The sequence below is a fragment of the Mirounga angustirostris genome, unplaced genomic scaffold (assembly GCF_029215605.1).
Source record: "Mirounga angustirostris isolate CCGP_5_RB_7025 unplaced genomic scaffold, mMirAng1.0.hap1 SCAF_14, whole genome shotgun sequence".
Taxonomy (NCBI): Eukaryota; Metazoa; Chordata; class Mammalia; order Carnivora; family Phocidae; genus Mirounga; species Mirounga angustirostris.
In genome coordinates, this window is record NW_026991722.1 from 72,868,514 (window position 1) to 72,891,326 (window position 22,813).

Here is a 22,813-nt window from a genome sequence, read left to right on the forward strand (position 1 = left end):
TTTTTCTTTTGTTGCCTGTGCTTTTGAAGAAATTATTGCTAAATCCAGTGACATAAAGCTTTTCCCCTATGTTTTCTAATAAGAGTTTTATAGCTTTATGTTTTAGATCTATTTTGAGTTAATTTTTATATATGGTGTAAGGCAAGGGTCCACCTTCATACTTTTACATGTGGGTATCCAATTTTTCTAACAACATTTGTTGAAAAGCCTGTCCTTTCCCCAAAGAATGGTCTTGGCACCCTTTCTGAAAAGTATTTGACCGTATTTGCAAGAGTTTATTTCTGGGCACTCTATTCTATTCCTTCATTCCTTTTTATGGTAGAATAATATTCCATTGTGTGGATACACCATATTTTATTTATGGCAAGCTTAACATTTTATCTCATTAATCACTGGGTGTAGTCACATCTGTGATTTATGGATTACTGAGCCTTTGCCCAGAAACCTGGTTTTGATCATTAGAACATTGTACCCTCTGAAAATAGTGTCTATTTTGTTTGCTTGCTTTGGTTTTTGCTTATTTTATCCTTGGCCACTCAACATGGGGTTGCTGGAATCTCAGTGTGGAGAAAATCAGGTACATCTACCACAAAGAAAGCTAGCAATATATTCCTGGGAAAAATAGACAAGCTCCATTGCTAAGTTTTCTGCCTATGACTATTAGAAATTTCTAATCACGGCGCGCCTGGGTGGCTCAGTCGTTAAGGGTCCTGGGAACTAGCCCCACATCGGGCTCCTTGCCTGGCAGGAAGCCTGCTTTTCTCTCTCCCCCTGCTTGTGTTCCCTCTCTCGCTGTGTCTCTGTCAAATAAATAAATAAAATCTTAAAAAAAAAAAATTCTAATCAAACCTAAAATAACTCGTTTTGTAATCCACGCTGCTAATATTCTAATACCCTATCCGTAGAATGCTTTCTAACTTTCAAAGCAGAGAGTGATTTTTGACTTGTTTATTACTCCTTCCAACCCAACCCATGTGCTACGTGTGTCCCACACAAGTTTAATGTTTGGAGGACAGAATGACGAATACCAGCTAACATTTTTTGAGTACTTCCTAAGTACTCTTGTCACACACATTATCTCATGATCTCATCTTAATATGTTCCTGCAGCAACGTTAACCACTTAGGTGCTGTTATTCACTGAGCAGGAAATTGAGGGTTAAGTAGTTTGCCAAGGCTGTAACGCTGAGTTAAGGGGAGGAGCCCAGGAATCCGCAAAGGGCACAGCGCAGGGATTCTCCATTTTATTGAGAGTCAGATTCCGGAGGTCCCGGCGACAATGGGCCCGGGAGTTTTGTGCAACCCAGGTCTCTTGACTCCCACGCGCAGACACCAACAACTGTCCTCCGTTTTGCCGCAGACCCGGATCTTCCTCCCCGTAGAATGCAAATTCTATGGCTGAAAAGCTTGAGCATAGAAAGGAAAAAGTTGTGTGCTTTTTACCCTCTTTCCCAGACTGGCGGTGGAAACTCCACCCCCCGTCTCCATGGAAACCCGGCAGCGGTGGCGGCTGTCACCAAGGGCGGGGCTCCGGAGGCCGCCCCTCCCCCACCCGGTTTGCAATACTCCCAGCCGGGGGCCCTCGCGGTCACCCCTTAACCTCTCCGTTCCTCTTCTCGGCTGTCCTCCCTTTCTGTTGTCTTCTCGTGCCCCAAACCACATCCTGGGGGCCTCCCTCCTGCACGGTCCTCAGCGGGGCGGGTGCACCCCGCGTCCGGGCCTGGAAGCTCCGGAGCGCCTCTTTTCTGCCCCGGGCCCACCCCTCGGCTGCGCTGATTGGCCGCTCCTGGGCCATCCCCTCCCGCCCGGGCAGGCAGGGTCTCTACCTCGCGGAAAGTTTTCTGCGCCAGGAGGAAGTTGGAAGTTTGGGGACCCTGAGAAAGCTGCTCCTGCGGCTGCGGGGGTCTGGGTGGCCATGGAGGAGCCCCCTTTGCGAGAGGAGGAGGAAGAAGAGGAGGAGGAAGGGGACGAGGCTGGGCCCGAGGGGGCTTTGAGCAAGAGCCCCTTCCAGCTGACGGCCGAGGACGTGTATGACATCTCCTACGTGATGGGGCGCGAGCTGATGGCCCTGGGCAGCGATCCCCGGGTGACACAGCTGCAGTTCAAGATCGTCCGCGTCCTGGAGATGCTGGAGACGCTGGTGAATGAGGGCAACCTGACGGTGGAGGAGCTGAGGATGGAGAGGGACAACCTGAGGAAGGAGGTGGAGGGGCTGCGGACAGAGGGCTCTGCGGCCGGCGGGCAGGTGAGTGCCGGATTCCGGGCCCTGCGGGGGCATCCTGGGCTGCGTGGGAGGGCAGCTCCCAGTGGCCCGGAGGCCGCTCTCCCAGGAATATCCAAGCCCCTGAAAACGACCACAGCGCCCACCCAGTCCTCAGATGAGAAGCATCCTCATACATTTATCGAGCACTTACTAGGTGCACTTACCGGGCTGCGTTAGTTCCGAATCAGGGGCTTTGAGCCTTTTTGACTTGACCTAGCTCAGTGGCTCTCAAGCTTTAGCCTGCAGCGAAACCACCCGGAGCGTTCGTTAAAGCCCAGATTGCAGGGCCCTGGCCCCAGAGTTTCTGATTCAGCAGGTCTGGGGTGGGACCTGAGAACCTGCATTTGTGACAAGTGCCATCGCATTCTGAGAATCTTGACCTAGAATAAGAAGTAAATTTTAAGTGAGAGAAATCAGTTCTGTGACCACCAAAAGACGCCTATAAGAATATTCAGAGCACCTTTATTCAGAATTGTGCCAAACTGGAACAAGTGCAACAGAATGGATATTAAAACTGTGGTATAGTCACACGGTGGAATACTACACGGTAGTGAAAAAGAGCAGAGTGCTGATACACACAAGTGTGTGCGTGACTCTCACAGACGTTACGCTAAGGGACAGGAGCGAGGCACAAAAGAGAGCCTACTATATATATTTATGGGAAATTCAACAACAGGCAAAATAATCTGTATTTATAGAAGACTGATGGTAGCTCCAGTTGGGGGGGGGAGTTCATAGGGAGCGCATCTGGGTGTGATTACATAGGTGTGTACCTATGTTAAAAATCATCAAGGGGTGTCTGGGTGGCTCAGTCCATTAAAGGTCAGATTCTTGGTTTTGGCTCAGGTCATGATCTGAGGGTGTGGGATCCACCCCTGGTCCAGCTCTGCACTCAGTGGGGAGTCTGCTGGAAATTCTCTCTCTTTCCCTCTCCCTCTTCCTCTGCTCCTCCCGCTGCTCATGCGTGCACTCTCTCTCTCTCTCTCTAAAGTAAATAAATAAAATCTTTTTTTAAAAAAGTCATCAAGCGGGGCGCCTGGGTGGTTCAGTCGTTAGGTGTCTGCCTTTGGCTTAGATCATGATCCCAGGGTCCTGGGATCGAGCCCCATGTTGGACTCCTTGCTCAGTGGGGAGCTTGCTTCTCCCTCTGTCTGCCGATCCCCCTGCTTGTGCTCTCCCTCTTTCTCTCTGACAAATAATTAAGATAAAAGCTTGAGGAAGTGAAGAGATATTTTTAAAAAATCATCAAGCTATAAACTCAAGATTAGGCATGTATGTTATACCTCCATTTTACAAAATTACCCATTATATCGCTTTCCAATATTGATGAAACAAAAGTTTTAAGAAACAATTTATCTTAACTCACCCTTATTAAATATGATGCACAATCATACTTGCATATTCTTTTTTTTTTTTTTAAGATTTTATTTGTTTGGGGCGTCTGGGTGGCTCAGGCGTTAAGCGTCTGCCTTCGGCTCAGGTCATGATCCTAGGGTCCTGGGATCGAGCCCCGCATCAGGCTCCCTGCTCAGCGGGAAGCCTGCTTCTCCCACTCCCCCTGCTTGTGTTCCCTCTCTCACTGTGTCTCTCTCTGTCAAATAAATAAATAAAATCTTTAAAATATATATATATTTTATTTGTTTGTCAGAGAGAGAGCATGAGCACACAAGCAGGGGGAGCGGCCAGCAGAGGGAAAAGCAGGCTCCCCACTGAGCAAGGAGTCCAGTGTGGGACTTGATCCCAGGACTCCGGGATCATGACCTGAGCCAAAGGCAGACGCTTAACCAACTGAGCCACTCAGGAATCACTTTACTTGCCTATTCTATTTTTATGAGTTTTAAAATTCTTGTTGCGGTTGATTAGATCAATATGAATTACTAATGGGTCTCCAGCCACACTTAAAAAAAAAAAAAAGCTGCTCTAAGTGGACTATCTCATTTATTTCTCTTACTATCAGTATATCCATTTTACAGAAATGAGTCATAGAACAGTTAAGTAGTTTGCCAAAGGACTTACTGCAAGTAAGAGGTGAAGGCAGGATTTGAACTCAGAGATGCCAGTCTTCACCACCTCACACAAAATACATATATTCGACCTTATTTGTTGGAATGACATTTGATGAGTGATTGCACCGTGCTGGACCCTGGGGCTGCAGAGGTAAATTAGACGGGGACCCTGCCCTCACAGAGCTCCTGTCTAGTGGGAGAGGTAAGACACACCCACCGGGGTGCCTGGGTGGCTCAGTCGTTAAGCGTCTGCCTTCAGCTCAGGTCATGATCCCGGGGTCCTGGGATCGAGCCCCACATCGGGCTCCCTGCTCGGCGGGAAGCCTGCTTCTCCCTCTCCCACTCCCCCTGCTTGTGTTCCTGCTCTCGCTATCTCTCTCTCTCTGTCAAATAAATAAATAAAATCTTAAAAAAAAAAAAAAAAAGACACCCCCACCTCCAGAACTGCAGTACAAGATCACAAACTGAGAAGCGTGCCAAGAAAGGACAGGAGGAACAGGGTCGCTGACATTTGTAGGGAAATAAGAGCGAAGGTTTCTGGTCACTTCCCTGGTACACTTATTTCAGCTACTTGTTCTTCCCAGTGACAACTGTACTTGTAGATACATTTCTACTTTAGTATCCATCATACGAGATAGTTGAGTATCATCATCATAGTCTGGCTTTTGAGACTCAAGAGAAGTTAAGTGACTTGCTCAGAGTGGCTCAGCTCACGTTCTGAGCTCATCCCTGCCTCCTCCAACCCCAGGAACAAGGATATGGAGGGAGCCCCACCATAGACCGGGTACAGCGTGCTCTGCATGGGGCCTGGGTGATTTCCTGTGTGGGGCACAGCGGACAAGCTTTATCAACCAGCAGATGAGATGGCATTTTCCTCCCAAACCGCAGTCTTAAGAACCAGGGGTGGGGAAAAGGGCAGAGAGAGTGAATTAGTTTAGCATCACTAGGCAGTTCATAAAAATACACCCTATTATTTTTTTCATTTTTTTTTTATTTTTTTAAGTATTTTTAATTGCGGTAAATTACATGTAAAATTTACCACCCTAACCATTTTTAAGTGCACACTTAGGTGTCATTAAGTACATTTACCTTGTTGTGCAACCATCACCCACCATTCCTGCCCGAATTCTTTTCATCTTGCAAAACTGAAACTCTGTCCACAGTAAACACTAGCTCCCTACTCCCCCTCCCCCTGTCTACTTTCTATCTCTATGAACTTGCCTATTCCACTATTCTACTTATATTCATATAAGTAGACTTGTATAGTATTTGTCCTTCTGTCACTGGCTTATTTCACTTAACATAATGTCTTCAGGGTCCATCCGTGGTGTGGCTTGTATCAGAATTTCCTTCCTTTTAAAGGCTGAATAATGGGCGCCTTGGTGACTCAGTCGTTAGCAGTGGGAGTGGGAGAGGGAGAAGCAGGCTTCCCGCTGAGCAGGGAGCCCAATGCAGGGCTCTATCCCAGGACCCTGGGATCATGACCAGAGCCGGAGGCAGACAACCAGGCGCCCCTCTTTTTAAAACAATTTAAGTTCCAAATTCAAAAGGTGCAAAAGCGTTTGGCCTGAAAAATCTACCTCCCCACTTCTCTCTACCCCCAGCCACCCACTTTCCCTCCCTGGAAAAAATTTAAATGATCAGTTTCTTGTGTATCCTTCCAGAGGTACTTTATGGAAACAGAAGCAGATATGAAAATATTTTTCCTTTTTTTTACACAAATGGTATTATAACATATACCCAGTTCTGCCTTTTGTGTATTTTCACTTAACATAGCATGAAAGGTGAATTAAATCAGGATATAAAGAGCTTCATCATCTTTTAATGAGGAAAACTTCCATTGTATGGTATTATCAATTGTTCAGCTGAGGGTTCTTTTTTTTTTTTTAAGACTTTATTTATTTATTTGACACAGAGAGAGAGCACAAGCAGGGGGAGAGCAGCAAGCAGGGGGAGCAGCAGGGAGAGGGAGAGCAGGCTCCCTGCTGAGCAGAGAGCCCGATGTGGGGCTCGATCCCAGGACCCTGGGATCATGACCCAAGCCAAAGGCAGACGCTTAACCAACTGAGCCACCCAGGAGCCCCAGCTGAGTGTTCTTAACTTGAAGTTCTTGGACACCCAAGGGGATCGTTGATTCTTTTTTTTTTTTTTTTAAAGATTTTATTTATTTATTTGACAGAGAGAGACACAGCGAGAGAGGGAACACAAGCAGGGGGAGTGGGAGAGGGAGAAGCAGGCTTCCCGCGGAGCAGGGAGCCCGATGCGGGGCTCGATTCCAGGACCCTGGGATCATGACCTGAGCCGAAGGCAGACGCTTAACGACTGAGCCACCCAGGCGCCCCGGGATCGTTGATTCTAATCCAAGAGGCCCATGTCCTTGCATGGGAAAAAATTATATTTTCATTAACTTCCAACTGAAATGTGTCACTTTCTTCAATTGTGAATGTAGACAACAAAGCACAGTAATATTAGCAATTCCTGTGGCAATCACCGATGGAAATCACAACTATCTTCATGTCCCATTACAGTGTAGTTCACATCTCAAAGTTTGTTTTTGTTGAGTATTTCACTGGCCCTGCGTCTAGCTCACTTTATTTAATAAAGAAGCAGGTATATTAATCATAAATTTGTTTTTAGAGGATTTTGATGAGTGTATGTCACCTTAATTGGTCTCCTTATAATTTTGTGCCTTTCATTTTATACATTTTAACACATTGTTTGGAGGAGGGCCATGTGGGCCTTCCCAGGCTGCCAAAAGGGTCCGTGGCACAAAAACGGTTAAGATTTTCTGCTTTAACCAGTCTCCTATCAAAAGACGTTTATGTTCCAATCATTTGCTCTTAGCACGTGCAACACTGAAAAATCCTAACAAATGTCATTTGGCTCCTGAGGGAGAGTGTCTTGAGGAAACGGACGCACTGGATCGGAGGGAAGGAGCATCTGAAATTCAGATAATATGTAATGTTAAATTACGCTTCCCAGAGGCCGAGGAGACCCAGTCCTCCGGCAGTGAGCACAGGTGCGGCTTCCCCACAGCCCTTACAGCTCAGGGGGTGTTCAAACACCCTGATTCCTGTCAGTGCGACGGGAGGAACGTGCTCACTATTACTGTTGCCTCTTCCTCCCGTGCCTTGTTCTCTCCGTCACCTGCAGAACGTTGCGGCCTGGTTGTGCCTTAGTTTTTATTTAACTGGGCATCTATTCGTGGACATGTAGGTTGTTTTCAAACAGTTGCTTAAATCTTAGTTTGAAAACATTTCAAGCCTATGGAAGAGTTGCCAGAAAAGCACCATGGACACCTGTATACCGTTCACCGGGATTCAGGTATTGTTTTCAGGTGTGTGTGCGTGTGGTGTGTAGTATGTCTTAGAAGATACACACCGAAGTATTTATATACACACACAGAACACATATACGTGTATGTATATATGCATATACAAAAGTAATATGCATTATGTATTCACTACTAGTTTTCCTCAACTATTTGAGCAGACATTACGTTAGTTGCAGGATTAGTAGAAGACTAGGGTCCTTTACCCTAAATACTTCAGTGAGTATCTCACAAGACCTACTATTGCATAATCGCAAGTAAATGGTCGAATTCAGAGGGAAAAAGTGATAGAATACAAAGACCTGATATGCTACCCCTATTCAAAATTCAGAATAATGTCCTTTACAGCATGTTTTTTCTGGTGCAGGACCCAATCCGGGGTTACATAGTACCTTTGGTTGACATATCTCTTCAGTCACCTTTAATCTGGAACAGCTCCTCAGCTTTTCCTTGTCTTTTACGACCTTGACATTTTTGAAGATTATGTATCAGTTGGTTTGTAGACTGTCCTTCAATTTGGGTTGGTTCTGAGGTATCATGGGTGAGTTCAAGTGATACATGTTGAGCACAAACACTGCTGGAGGGATGCTGTGCCATAGTGCACTGTATCAGGAGGCACTGGACTCAATTTGTCATTACTGGTGACGTCAACGTGTATCACTTGCGTAATATGGTGTCTGCAAGATTCCTGCACTGTAAAGGGGACTTTATTCCCCTTTGTAATTCATAAGTACTTGTGGGAAAATACTTTAAAACTGTGGAAAGTATTCTGTTCCCCAACAAGCTTTCACCCAAAAGTTTTAGATTCATTCATTAGTCTCCCCTGAATTGATTATCACAAAGTTGGTTAAAAAAGGATGATTTTTTTTTAAGATTTTATTTATTTATTTATTTATTTATTTATTTATTTATTTATTTATTTATTTATTTATTTATTGAAAGAGAGAGTGAGTGAGAGAGCATGAGCAGGGGAAGGGGAGAAGCAGACTCCCTTGCTGAGCAGGGAGCCTGATGCGGGGCTGCAGTCCAGGACCCTGGTATCCTGACCTGAGCCGAAGGCAGTCAGCTTAACCATCTGAGCCACCCAGGTGCCCCACTGGTAAAGATTTTATTTTGGGGGCGCCTGGGTGGCTCAGTTGTTACACATCTGCCTTTGGCTCAGGTCATGATTCCAGGGTTCTGGGATCGAGCCCCGCATCGGGCTCCTGGCTCCATGGGGAGCCTGCTTCTCCCTATCCCACTCCCCTTGCTTGTGTTCCCTCTCTCGCTGTGTTTCTCTCTGTCAAATAAGTAAATAAAACCTTAGGGGAAAAAAAGATTTTATTTATTTATTTTTTTAAAGATTTTATTTATTTATTTGACAGAGAGAGAGAAGGGAACATAAGCAGGGGAGGTGGGAGAGGGAGAAGCAGGCTTCCCGCCGAGCAGGGAGCCCGATGTGGGGCTCGATCCCAGGACCCTGGGATCATGACTTGAACCAAAGGCAGACGCTTAACGACTGAGCCACCCAGGCGCCCAAAAAGATTTTATTTTTAAGTAATCTCTACACCCAACATGGGGCTTGAACTCACAACCCCAAGATCAAGAATCTCATGCTCAACCGACTGAGCCAGCCAGGGGCCCCAAAAGGATGAGTGTTCCACTCTCTCATCTTGTACACTCATTAATTGACCTTCTGCTCCTCTTCCTTCCCTGTTTTAGTCAGAGTTCTCCAGAGAAACAGAACCAATAGGGGATATAGCTATTGATATAAAGGGGATAGTTACTTGAGGCATTGGCTCATGCAGTTATGGAGGCTGAGAAGTCTTACAGTCTTCAATTTGCAAGCTGGAGAACCAGGAGGTCCTGTGAACTCAGGGGAGGTGGGCTGATGCTGTAAGTCCTGGTCTGGAACCAAAAGTCCAAGAACCAGGAGTGTCAATGTCTGAGGGCAGGAGAAGGAGAATGTCCCACATCAACAGACAGAGCTCAGAATTTACCCTCGTTCCACCTTTTTTTCTGTTCAGGCCCTCAGTGGATTGGATGATGCCCGCCAACCCATCAGGGAAGGCCATCTGCTTTACTCGGTGCATCAGCCCAAATGCTAACGTCTTCCAGAAACACCTTCACAGACACACTCCAAAATAACGTTTAACCAGCTATCTGGGCAATCCTTAGCCCAGTCAAGTAGACACATAAAATTAACCATCACATCCCCGTTAATGAACTAATTTAAATATTTAAATTTTAAGTGTGAACAAACAAGATTTGCCTTTTTTGGGGTAGACAGTCCATCCTCATGAGAGAAACCGTATAAGCGACCAACGTCTTTTCTCGCAGGTAAACCTGGGACCGGACAAAATGGTGGTTGACCTGACAGATCCCAACCGACCACGCTTCACTCTCCAAGAGCTGCGGGACGTGCTCCAGGAGCGCAACAAGCTCAAGTCCCAGCTGCTGGTGGTGCAGGAAGAGCTGCAGTGTTATAAGAGGTGGGGCTCCCCTGCCCTGGGTGCCCCCGCACTGCAGAGACATACCCCACCTGCAGTTCCTTGACATGCTCTGTATTTGTTCTTATTTTCGCTCAGCCAGTTTATTGGAGACCTACTCGATGCCAGGCACTATTCCTGGCACCGGGCTATAGCAGTGAACAAACCAGAGAAAGTCCATGCTAGTCTAGGGGGGAAGACAGGCAATTGACAAGGAAGTCTGAGATGAACATGCAGGATGATGGTGGTAAGTGCTCTAAAGAATGTAAACCAAGGTGACGGGGGCGCCTGGCTGGCGCAGTTGGTTGGGCGTCCGGCTCCTGATTTTGGCTCGAGTCATCATCTCGGGGTTGTGGAAGCGAGTTCTGCGTCGGGCTCCTCGCTGGGTGTAGAGCCTGCTTGAGATTCTCTCGCTCTCCCTCTGCCCCTCCACCCTCCTCTTTCTCTCTCTCCCTCTCTAAACCAAACAAAAACAAGGTGACATATGACAGCAAAGTGCTGGGGGCTTGGGAAGGGGCCTGTTTTACATGGGCTGGTCAGTGAAGACCCTTCTGAGGTGAATGACAAGAAGCAGCCAACCATGTAAAGATGGGTAGGGCAAAAGTAGAGCGAGAGCGCTAAGACCCTGAGGTGGGAACCACCGTGGCCAATTTAAGAGACCCAACATGGTAGAAGTTGGAACACAGGTAGAGGATGAGAGGTATGCCTTGTGAGCCCCAGAAAGGGGCTCTAATTTTATTGTAAGTGTAGTGAGAAGTCATTGGAAAGTTTTTTTGTTTTTTTTTTTAAAGATTTTATTTATTTGAGAGAGAGAGAATGAGAGACAGAGAGCACGAGAGGGAAGAGGGTCAGAGGGAGAAGCAGACCCCCTGCGGAGCAGGGAGCCCGACGTGGGACTTGATCCGGGGACTCCAGGATCATGACCTGAGCCGAAGGCAGTCGCTTAACCAACTGAGCCACCCAGGCGCCCAGTCATTGGAAAGTTTTAATCAAGGAAATGACAAGATCTGATTTCCTGTTTTGTTTGTTTTTATTTTTTACTTATTTTTTCAAGGAAGCTCCATGCCCAATGTGGGGCTTGAACTCACGACCCTGAGATCACAAGTTGGAAGCTCTACCCACTGAGCCACCCAGGTGCCCCTGATTTAGTGTTTTAAAAGATCAAATGTGAGGCACCTGAGTGGCTTAGTCGTTAAGCATCTGCCTTCAGCTCAGGTCATGATCTCAGGGTCCTGGGATCAAGCCCCGCATCAGGCTCCCTGCTCGGCGGGGAAGCCTGCTTCTCCCTCTCCCACTCCCCCTGCTTGTGTTCCCTCTCTCGCTGTGTCTCTCTTTGTCAAATAAATAAATAAAATCTTAAAAAAATAAATAAATAAAAGATCAAACGTGAAGGGCACCCGGCCAGTCTTGATCTCGGGGTCATGAGTTCAAGCCCCACATTGGGTGTGGAGCCTACTTTAAAAAAATCGGGCGCCTTGGTGGCGCAGTTGGTTAGGCATACGACTCTTGGTTTCGGCTCAGGTCTTAACTCAGGGTCCCGGAATTGAGCCCAGTGTGGGGCTCCGCGCTCAGCAGGGAGTCGGCTTCAGGATTTTCTGTCTCTCCTTCTCCTGCCCCTTCCCCTGCCCACTAGGCATGCGCATGCACACTCTCTCTCTCACACACAAATAAATAAATAAATCTTTAAAATAAATTATCAGTGTGGTAACCTGATAACTGAACCAGTTGGTTCTTTGGAAATACACACTGAAGTATTTAGGAATATAAGGGGGTAAGATGTCTCCAGCTTACTCTCAGGTGGTTCAGAAAGAAGATAGATGCATGGATGGATGGGTAGGTGGGTGGGTGGATGGATGGATAGATGGATAGGCAGATAGGTGGGTAGAGAGATACACAGAGAAACAATTGGGAGGGGGATCTGGGTAAAGAGTATATGGGAATTCTTCATACTAATCTTACAACTTTTCTGTAGATTTGAAATTATATAAAAGTTAAAAGCTTAAAAAGATCACAATAGGGCACCTGGCTGGCTCAGATGGTTAAGTGTCTGCCTTCGGCTCAGGTCATGATCCTAGGATCTTGGGATCAAGTCCTGCATCGAGGTCCCTGCTCAGTGGGGGAGCCTGCTTCTCCCTCTGCCTCTACTGCTCCCCCCGCTTATGCTCTCTCGCTCTCTCTGTCAAATAAATAAAATAAAATAAAAATTTAAAAACTATTATTATTATTTTTTAAAAAACCACAAAAGGGGCACCTGTCTTTCTTAGTCGGTGGAGTGTGTGACTCTTGGTCTCGGGGTCATGAGTTTGAGCCCCATATTGGGTGTAGAGATTACTTAAAAATAAAATCCTATGGGGCGCCTGGGTGGCTCAGTCGGTTAACCGTCTGCCTTCGGCTCAGGTCATGATCCCAGGGTCCTGGGATCGAGCCTCGCATCGGGCTTCCTGCTCCGCGGGAAGCCTACTTCTCCCTCTCCCACTCTCCCTGCTTGTGTTCCCTCTCTCGCTGTGTCTTTCTCTGTCAAATAAATAAATAAAAATATTTTTTAAAAATAAATAAATAAAATAAAATCCTAAAAAAAAATCACAGTAACACGTGTAGGGAAAAGATTGTAGGACGATCAAGAGACGAAATAAGAAGCTGTTGACCTATCAGGTTTGGACTTTGCTGTATTCATCTGCACCCTGTTTCCCAAAATGTTTTCTTTCGTGTAAGTGCTTCTTGAAAAGGGGGCTCTAAGAAAAAGAAAGAAAGAAAAAGAAAAGGGGGCTCTGTGGCCAAATCATTCTGGGAAACCGTTGAGTTAAACAAAGCAGATTCCCTTAGAGACAGAAGAAGGAAAGCCCAAGAGAATAAAAACTCAGTGCCAGCTAATATTTATCAACGCATACTGCATGCCAGGCACTCCGCTAAATGTATTCCAAGCATCGTTTCAGTTAGTGCTCACAGCAAGGTGAGCTAAGGTAATGTTATCTCCAAGGTGTTCTAAGGTTCTTGAAAGTCAGGTACCTGCTTGAAGTCCCATAGCTGGTGGGGACAATGGTGAGACATGACCTCAGACAGCCTGATATCAGAGCCTGTGCTTTTAGTAATCATGCCACATTTGGACTCTGAGAGTTTAAAGTAAGAAATACGCTGGTTCAGGGACGCCTGGGTAGCTCAGTCGTTAAGCGTCTGCCTTCAGCTCAGGTCATGATCTCAGGGTCCTGGGATCAAGCCCCACATCGGGCTCCCTGCTCAGTGGGGAGTCTGCTTTTCCCTCTCCCCCTGCCCCTCTACCCTGACTTGTGCTCTTTCTCTGTCTCTGTCTCTCAAATAAATAAATAAAATATTTTTAAAAAAAACAAATTCAGGGGCGCCTGGGTGGCTCAGTCGGTTAAGCGACTGCCTTCAGCTCAGGTCATGATCCCAGGGTCCTGGGATCGAGTCCCGCATCGGGCTCCCTGCTCAGCAGAGAGCCTGCTTCTCCCTCTCCCTCTGCTTGCTGTTCCCCGGCTTGTGCTTTCTCTCTCTCGCTCTCTGATAAATAAATAAAAAATCTTTAAAAAAAAAAAGAAAAAACCCCCAATTCATTCAATGTAGAATTACTAAGGGAGTAGTAGTACAGTAAAAATGTTCTAGCAAGCTTTGCCCAGCGGCAGTATCGTAGCCAATGAGGTTTATCCGAGGCGTGATTATTGCTAATTAAAAATGTTCTAGCAAGCCAAATCTAAAAGGGCTGAGTTCTGCCAACAAGAATTTAATTGTCTTCCTTCTGCTGAGGTTGGAACCATGTTAATGGAAAGACCTGTCTTCCTCTCATTTAATAAGTACTTCAGACACAGGTAGTTGAAAACAGGAACGGCTGAACTGCTGGGGCTTGAGCAGCTTGTTAGCGAATAGAGCGACACACTTTAGTTCCAGTTTTGAATTCCAGAGAGCATCAGCCGTGTACTTCCCCTCTGGTAGAGGCCAGTTGATGGCAGGATTCTGTTCACTCACTTGGGTCCTGCATTCTAGAGAAACCAGCATGTCAGCTGAGGTATTCTCCTAGCAAGTGCATCAGTTCCGAGGTCCAAGATCATACTAATGATTGTTTCTCATTGAGGCAGATGTGGTAGGCTGCTTCCAAAGATGGCCACGAGTTTTCCCATCTTGCATGCTTTCTGCAGTGAGCCTTTTCCACCCCTCAAGAGGTAGAGTCTATTTTTTCCCTGCCCTTGAGTCTGGGCAGCCCAGTGACTTGCTTTGGCCAATGGAATGTAGTGGAGGCAATGCTATTTGGCTTCTGAGGCTAGGGGAGGCCTGTTGCAGCTTCCATTTTGGTCCTCGTGGAATTTCTTGTCCTCGTGGAATGCTTGAGACCACAGTCCTGTGAGGAAGCTCAAGGTAGTATCAGGGAGAAGTCACACAAAGAACAGAGGTGCCCCAGCTGATGGCCCCAGCTGTGCCCAGCCCCCAGACGACCCACCAAGCCAACCGTAAGAAATGGAGCCATCACGAGAAATCATAAATCTTCATTGTTTTAAATCACTATGGTTCAGGGTGTTACGTAACAATAGATAATGGAAAAGGGGGGCTATTAATAAATTAATAATGTATTAATATTAATACTATAATAGGTAAATAATAATATTGAATAATAAGAGCTCATTCCTTGCAAAGGAGAGAGAAGGATGAATCCTGCTCTCTGACACTCATACCTCAAAAGGTGTCTCAGTCTGCCGGGCTGCCAAAACAAAATACCATACACTGGGTGGTTCAAATAACAGACATTTTTTTCTCACAATTCTGGAGGCTAAAGTCCAAGATCGGGGTGCCAGCATGGTTAGTTCTGACTCTTTGTGGCTTCTTGCACACGGCAGAGAGGAAGTCCTCAGCCGTCTCCTCTTACAAGGGTTCTAATCCAACCATGGGGACCCCACCCTCTTGACCTCATCTAAACTTAATTGTTTCCCAAAGGCCCCATCTCTAAATACCATTACACTGGGGCTTAGGGCTTCAACATATGAATTCTGGGGGACACGATCCAATCTGTAGGAAGGGGGAAACACCACAGGTATAAATGAACCAGCAGGTGCCACAGCAAAATACCCAAGTGGAGATAACAATTTCATACATTGAAACAATGCATTGTGGTCAGGCTTCTATTGGTTGCAAGTGACAGAAATCCAATTCAAACTAGCTTAAGTACGAAAGGGAATTTATTAACCCACATAGCTAGGAAGGATCTTGGGACTGCTTTCAGAAATAAAGAACAAACTGCAGTTAAGGTGTCAGGGTTGGAGGGGCCCAAGACTTGGTGCCTCTTTCTTTCATCCTTGTTTCTCTTTGTTGGCCTCATTGTTTTCTGTTGTAGACACCCTTTCTAGGAATCATAGGAAATGTGGATGCTGGCAGTCCCAGCTGAACAAATGAGAGAGAACAGCTTTCTTCCAGCTTCTGTACATCAAGTCCAGGGAAATATTCTGGTCCTCTTTAAGTCAACTGACCTCAGTATCTTATCAATCAATATCAATTCAACTTAATTTAATTATTTGTTTATTTTTTTAAAGATTTTATTTATTTATTTTTAAAGATTCTATTTATTTATTTATTTGACAGAGAGAGACACAGCAAGAGAGGGAACACAAGCAGGGGGAGTGGGAGAGGGAGAAGCAGGCTTCCCGCCGAGCAGGAAGCCCGGTGCGGGGCTGGATCCCAGGGCCCTGGGATCATGACCTGAGCCGAAGGCAGACGCTTAAAAGACTGAGCCACCCAGGCGCCCCAGATTTTATTTATTTATTTGAGAGAGAGAGAGCTAGAGAGAGAGAGAGAGCGAGAGAGCGAGAGAGAGAGAGAGAGCGAGAGAGCGAGAGAGAGAGAGAGAGCGCAAGGCGGGGGAGGGGCAGAAGGAGAAGCAGACTCCCTGCTGAGCAGGGAGCCCAACGTGGGGCTAGATCCCAGGGCCCTGGGATCATGACCTGAGCCGAAGGCAGACACTTAACCCACTGAGCCACCCAGGCGTCCCTCTTATTATTCTCATTTTATTGATTAGAAAATCAAGGCTTAAGTTAGAGAATTGATATGTGGTCATATTCCTAGAAAGTGGAGAAACTTGAAGTTATTAGCCAATGCAGTTAGACAAGAGAAAGAAAGAAGAGGCATCAACATTGGAAAGGTGGGGGGAAGAGTCTCCTTATTAGAAGCAGAATCTCTCTGACTCTGCTTTCAATGATAATATTACTAATATAATAATAATTATTAAGACCCTTCACTTTCAGAGCTGCTCAGACAGAAGGTCTGCAATAAAACAACCCTTTTATTTGTCCCCTTTTCCCCCAGTGGTCTGATTCCACCAGGAGAAGGCCCAGGAGGAAGAAGAGAAAAAGACACCCTTGTTGCCAAGACCAGCAAGACCGGCAGTAACAAGGAGGAGAAGACAATCATAAGGAAGCTGTAAGTTACCTGCTGCCCGTTGCTACTAAATCGTTGCTGAAGGAAGGCGAGGAGGCCCGAGGAGGCTGGCCAGCTACCCAGGGTGGGGACGTGTCCTGGTTCGTGGTGCTACAGCGGATAGGAAAATTCGGGGCTGGACTGTTAGGAGATCTGTTAGGCAGCAGTCTAAAAACTTGACTCTTCACAGTGACCCTGTGAGATCAGAGCTGCCATCATCTTCATTCTACAGGTGGGGAAATAGATACTGAGAGGCAAAGTAATTTGCCTGAGGTCACCCAGATAGTAAATCATAAAGTCAAGACTTGAACCTAGAAGTCCAGATTCTACACTATTGCCTCCCTATGATAGAATAATACTACAACAACAAGAAAACCAACAATAATTATTAGAGTTTAAGGGGGATTCATGGGGCACCTGGCTGGCTCAGTTGGAGGAGCACGTGACTCTTGATCTCGGGGTCATGAGTTAGAGCCCCACGTTGGGTGTGGAGATGACTTAATAAAAGGGCAGGGGTGGCTGATTCATTACCTCTCTTACCTCCAACTTTCTTTTTTTTTTTTTTTTTAAGATTTTATTTATTTATTTGAGAGAGAGAGAAAGAGTACAAGCAGGGGGAAGGGCAGAGGGAGAGGGGAGGCTGAGAGGGTAGTCCAACACGGGGCTTGATCCCCGGACCCTGGGATCATGACCCGAGCCGAAGGTAGATGCTTAACTGACCGAGGGACTGAGCCTCTCTTACTTCCAAATTTAGAGGACCCTGTGTCTCCCATCGTTGGGCCACATAATATGATTTCCTTTGAATACTCCCCTCGTATTTATGCTCCCTTGTTAATCCCTCATTTCTTTGGGTGCTAAGGCTCAAACCATAGAATGTGGGGTCCTTGTTTAAAATTCAGATTCTCAGAAGTCAAGTCTAGGATGAAGCCCAGAAATCTGGATTTCTAATAAATTCCCCAGGTAACTCTGATGTGGAGACCCCTTGGACCACACTTTGAAACGTGCGTTCTCAGCTGACAAGTGTCAATACAATGAGGCATGCCCTTCCCCCACCCCTCCATGAAGCAAACAGCCCATTTGCCTTGGCTGCCCTGAGAATGTCTGGCCTGGTGACAGTTACCAGCCCCTGACCTCTTGGACAGAACTGAGAAACAGCCTTGGTCAGGGATCTCAAATGCCTGTGGGGGCCAGGCACTTAACGCAGATGAGTGATGGGGGTGTGGGGTGGGGGGGGGGGGACATTTGCCAGGGTCCTGGCAAGAAACAAATAACACACTTAAAAGGAGTGACTGAAAAGATTTAAAGAAGGGACATCTTACAGACATGACAGACATGGGAGCAGGGTTAAGGGAACCAGCAAGGGATAGAGAAGCACTCTAGCATGGCAGCTGGGCTGAGGGAGCAATGAGGGAAAGGGAAGGGGGGTGGTCAGCAGAGGGACACAGCAACTAGTAAGACCAGCCTCGGGGGGCGGGAGCTGGGGCATCAATACACCCCCCTCCCCACCTACCCAGCTCCTGCTGGGGCCTCCTAGTAACTGAGCCCATCCTGAAGCTAGAGGACAGAGGAAGAAGATTTGCTGTCATCCACAAAGATCAGCCTCCTGGAGCAGAGAAGGGATGAGATGGGCAGAGAAGGGATGAGATGAATCTGAGGGCCAAGCAGCCCACAGAATATGCACATACATAGTTTAGTTAAGTATTACCAGACTTTCTGGAATGCCCGCATGAAAACTGCTGTGTCAGACAAGACCACCTGAAACCCAAATGATTCATCCCTTCAACACATATTTATTGGGGGCCTACCATGTGCCAGGCATTGTTCTAGGTCCTGGGGATGCCCTGAATAAGACAGAGCCCCTGCCTTCATGGTGCTTCCGTTCCAGCAGGGGAGTCAGAATGAGCAGGTAAGGAAGTGTATTGACAGGACCGTTTCAGATATCCATTCAATAGGCTGCTGAGAGAGAAGTTGACAGGGGGCAACTTCAGATTTGGGGAGTCCTGGAAGCCTTCAATGAGGAGGTGACATTCAAGCTGGGCCCTGAAAGACCATAAAGACGTGAGGGAAGTGCATTTCTGGTGGAGGGAACAGCAGGTATAAAGGCCTGAGGCAGGAGAGAAGCACGGAGAATCCAGTGAGGGCTGAGGTCAGTCAGGGCAGGGGCCAGGGGTTCCCAGCGAGGACCCTGAGTTTCACGGTGAGCATTTTGGGAAGACATTGGAGGGTTTTAAGCTGGAGAGTGACATGTGCATATTGACATGGAAAAGCTCACTCTGGCTGCGTTGTGGAGGAGGTGTGGGGGGACAGACTCAAAGCCGGGCCTGGGGGAGTGTTTCTTTCCCAAGGAAGGTTCTCCTGAAGTAAGGTAATGAAGGAAAGAGCATCTCCATGCCACACCAGCTGTTGCATCTGAAGGCATTTGTTTAACACTTCTGTTGGCTGGGCAGGAGATGTAAACTACTGGTTTCTTTGGGCCTCTTGGAGGAGAGTTCTTTGGGCCCCTTAGAGTTTGAGCCTGATAAGGCAAAAAATAAGATGTTTGTTCTGTGCACAAGCCGTACTGAGGTCGCGTGTCTAATGAGCACGAGGCCACAATTTCATGGTCAGACAAGCTCATTATAATAGAATGAGTGAATGGATGAATGAATGAGTGAATGAATGGCTTTCTGAAGAAGTAGGTCATGCTAAGAAGGATTTTGGTCTTTATCCTGAGGGCAGTGGGGAGCCATGCAGTGGTGTGAGCTGAGGAATGACTTAGCTCTGTATAGTGACACAGTCCTTCTGGCTGCCGTGTGAGTGGATTGTAGGGGGTGGCGGGAAGGCTGTGGTGCTCATCGTGGTGACTTGGACTGGGGGGTGGTAGTGGAGGAGATGAGGAGTGTTGGGATTAGGAACATATTTGGGGCATGATGACTAAAATATAGCAGATGGGGGGGGAGGAGCTGAGAACAACTCCCGGGTTCCTGGCATGAATGATGAGGTGAGGGATGATGTCACTTCCTGAGACAGGGAAGGGGGTGGGGAAGGGGCCCCCGTATGCACAGGTTCAGGGGAGGATGGCTGAGTCTGAATACTAGTCCAGGGCCCGCCCCAGCCATGGCGAGCAGGGCTGCTAACGGTGCTCAGGGGGTTTGCCTTTGACAAGAAGCACTAGCCCATATTCCCCGTCACTGGCTTTCCACCCCACCAGCCAGCTCTGGGTCTTTCTCATAGCTGCAATTAGCACTGAGATTGAACGTTGTGATCCACCCCAGATAGCTTTCTTCCTTTTCAAAACTTTGCATATGAGGGCGAAAAACACTGAACGTTTGGTATTCGTATCTCAGGGCATACATATCTAGGTTTTATCCAAGAATTTATATGCCAATCTTTATTCATTGCAAAGATCTGTTTTATAATTGTAAGTAACATGGATGCTTCCTCCACAATAAAACCTCCTGAAATTAAAAAAAAAAAAAAGTTCAGACACCATTTTTCCGCATAGCACAGTGCTTAAGTGGGCTCTGGGTCCAACTCCTGGTTCTACAACTTACTGTGTGACCTTGGGCCTGTGACTGAACTTTGCAGGACCTCAGTTTGCTAATCTATAAAATAGGGATATTGAGGGTACTTACCTCATCGAGGTGTTATGAGTGTGAAATGAGCTGATAGATGGAAAACCTCTGAACAGTGCTGCCCCCACTGAGCCCTGGGCAAATGTTTGAGTCAGTGGCCTGCAAGAGCCTCTCACAGATTCTGCAGAGTTCTGCCCTCCTTGCTTCGTTCCGTCTATGCCCTCTGACCCTTCTCTCTCTATACCCAGGTTCTCTTTCCGATCAGAGAAGCAGATGTAGATCGAAAGCCACGACTAAGACAGAGGTTCTCGGACTCAAGAAGGCAATGCACCAAGACTTCCAAACTCATCTCTCAGTGCCACGCATACTCACTGTACTTGCTCATCTGTTTCCCCGGAAAGCCACCAAGGAGGAAGGAGGTGAGGCTCTCTCGTGATAATTTTTTCCCTGGCTTCAGAACTGGACACCCGTGAAGCCTTGGCCAAGGCTGGGGAAGCAGCACAAAGAAATCAAGAAAGCAGAAGGAAAGCAAAAACGAGGCCCACTTCCTGCTGCACGCCAGCCGTCCAGGGGGACCTCCAGTGTGCAGATGTGCGTCCTGCCTGTCTGGTCTCACGGATGACCTGGGTCTTTCCCATGTAGTAGCAGCGAAATTCATGAGCCCAAAGGGAGAGGGGAGGAGAGAATGCAGGAAAAAATGGTATTGACATTCCAGTGATGATTTCACAGATATTTAGTGAACGTTCAGTTTTGCTAACATGACTTTCTTTACATGATTTTGTATTAAAGTGAAATGACTTGTATACTTTCTCTGAGTGTTTTTGAGTGGTGCCTGGAGTTATGTGATCTTGTCTATAGTGCTTTAACCTTTCAGAGTCTTGGTTTCCAAATCTGTAAACTGTATTTATGTACGTGTGCGTATTTATTTGGTGGTGTATATATGGTGCATATACATTTCAGTGACTTTAAGTGATGCACCAGTATTTTGTGTGTTGCTATGAGAGAAAAAATATGCTGCAAATTATTATTATTATTTTTAAAGATTTTATTTATTTATTTGACAGAGAGAGAAAGAGCAAGCACAAGCAGGGGGAGCAGCAGAGGGAAAGGGAGAACCAACATGGGGCTCGATCCCAGGACCCTGTGATCATGACCTGAGCCGGGGGTAAATGCTTAACCAACTGAGCCACCCAGGTGCCCCTTATTATTATTTTTTAAAGATTTATTTATTTATTTGAGAGAGAGAGCATGAGCAGCAGGAGGGGCAGAGGGAGAGGGAGAGAATCTCAAGCAGACTCCCCACTGAGTGTGGAGCCTGATACAGGGCTCGATCCTACAACCCTGAGATCATGACCTGAGCCAAAATCAGGAGTCAGATGCTTAACCAACTGAGCCACCCAGGTACCCCTATTATTATTTTTTTGACTTAAGTTCCCAACTAACCAAAGCATCTTTTTTTTTTTTAAGATTTATTTATTTCTTTTAGAGAGGGAGAGAGGAAGACAGAGAAAGAGCGAGCATGGTGGGGAGGGGCAGAGGGAGAGGGAGAGAGAGAATCATAAGCAGACTCTGCACTGAGTGTGGACCCTGACACGGGGCTCGATCCAATGACCCGGTGATCACGACCTGAGCCGAAACCACGCAGTCAGATACACATGACTGCACCACCCAGGTGCCCCCCAATTAACCAAAGCATCTTGAGATGGAGGTATATCAAGATATACCACCAAGCTAGAGTAATCAGAGCAGTCTGGTACCAGCACAAAAATAGATCAACAGAACAGAAGAGAGAACTCAGAAATAAACCCACACTTATGTGGTCAATTGATCTATAGGCAAGAATATACAATGGGAGAAAGACAGTCTTTTCAACAAACAGTGCTAGGAAAATGGGACAAATTATAACATTAAGATGCTATTGATTTTAGGGCGCCTGGGTGGCTCAGTTGGTTAAGCGACTGCCTTCGGCTCAGGTCATGATCCTGGAGTCCCGGGATCGAGTCCCGCATCGGGCTCCCTGCTCGGCAGGGAGTCTGCTTCTCCCTCTGACCCTCCTCCCTCTCATGCTCTCTGTCTCTCATTCTCTCTGTCTCAAATAAATAAATAAAATCTTTAAAAAAAAAAAAAAAGATGCTATTGATTTTAAGGCTCGTCCTGATTTCAAAGATGTTAAAATGTGGGGGGCAGGGGAATGCATTTAGGATTCAGTGAAATACAGTCTGGAAAGAACAGATGGCTGCTCTTTGCAAAGAAACTAATGCGCCTGCTGAAAACACCCTGTGAGCTGGTCGTGCTGGTCACCGACCCTGGCTTGCTGCATGTTCTGCCTGCTGCACGGAGCTCGCTTATTCCTGTAACGACTCGGGGAGCTGGGGACCAGCACTAACCCGCCAGCGTACAGATTCGGAAAGTGAAACTCCAAAAGATGAAAGCACACGAGGTCACAGAGCTAGGAAGTGGCTGCCCAAGATGCACGTGCGGGCCTGATTCTGAGGCCTGGGTTCGTACCTGCAACGTGCAACGTGCCCTTCTTCTCAAAAAGCACTCATGTTGATAATGAATGTGTGTCTCGCTACACCACTTGGAGGACTTTTTGCCCACTGCCTCACTGTCCCTCTGTGGGATGGGTGTCATCATTCCCGTGGTTCACTCAAGGTGACGGCACAGTGGGGCTGAGGAACTCGTCCAGGATCCCAGCTCCAAAGTCGGACCCGAACCCAGAGGTAAACTCCACAACCCAGGCTTCACCCACTCTGTCTCCCAAGAAATGCTGGCCCCGCT

General features: G+C 46.9%; 1 protein-coding gene, 1 long non-coding RNA gene and 1 other non-coding gene across 3 annotated transcripts; 2 read left to right on the plus strand and 1 right to left on the minus strand.

Annotated features, from left to right (window-relative positions):
- The first annotated feature begins 1,398 nt into the window (after positions 1-1,398).
- Positions 1,399-20,835, plus strand: RILPL2 (Rab interacting lysosomal protein like 2). The gene is made up of 4 exons (XM_045887837.3): positions 1,399-2,244; positions 9,919-10,070; positions 16,368-16,481; positions 20,281-20,835. Exons 1-4 carry the CDS (start codon positions 1,486-1,488, stop codon positions 20,309-20,311), a joined length of 1,056 nt encoding a protein of 351 aa, XP_045743793.2. The 5' UTR covers positions 1,399-1,485; the 3' UTR covers positions 20,312-20,835.
- On the plus strand, positions 13,688-13,827 carry LOC123853370 (U4 spliceosomal RNA). Its single transcript, XR_008507110.1, has one exon. It is a non-coding gene; the product is annotated as a U4 spliceosomal RNA (small nuclear RNA).
- Positions 14,278-18,432, minus strand: LOC135362554 (uncharacterized). Its single transcript, XR_010407389.1, has 3 exons — positions 18,284-18,432; positions 16,491-16,704; positions 14,278-14,415 (listed from the first exon to the last, which is right to left on the minus strand). It is a non-coding gene; the product is annotated as an uncharacterized LOC135362554 (long non-coding RNA).
- Positions 20,836-22,813: the final 1,978 nt, after the last annotated feature.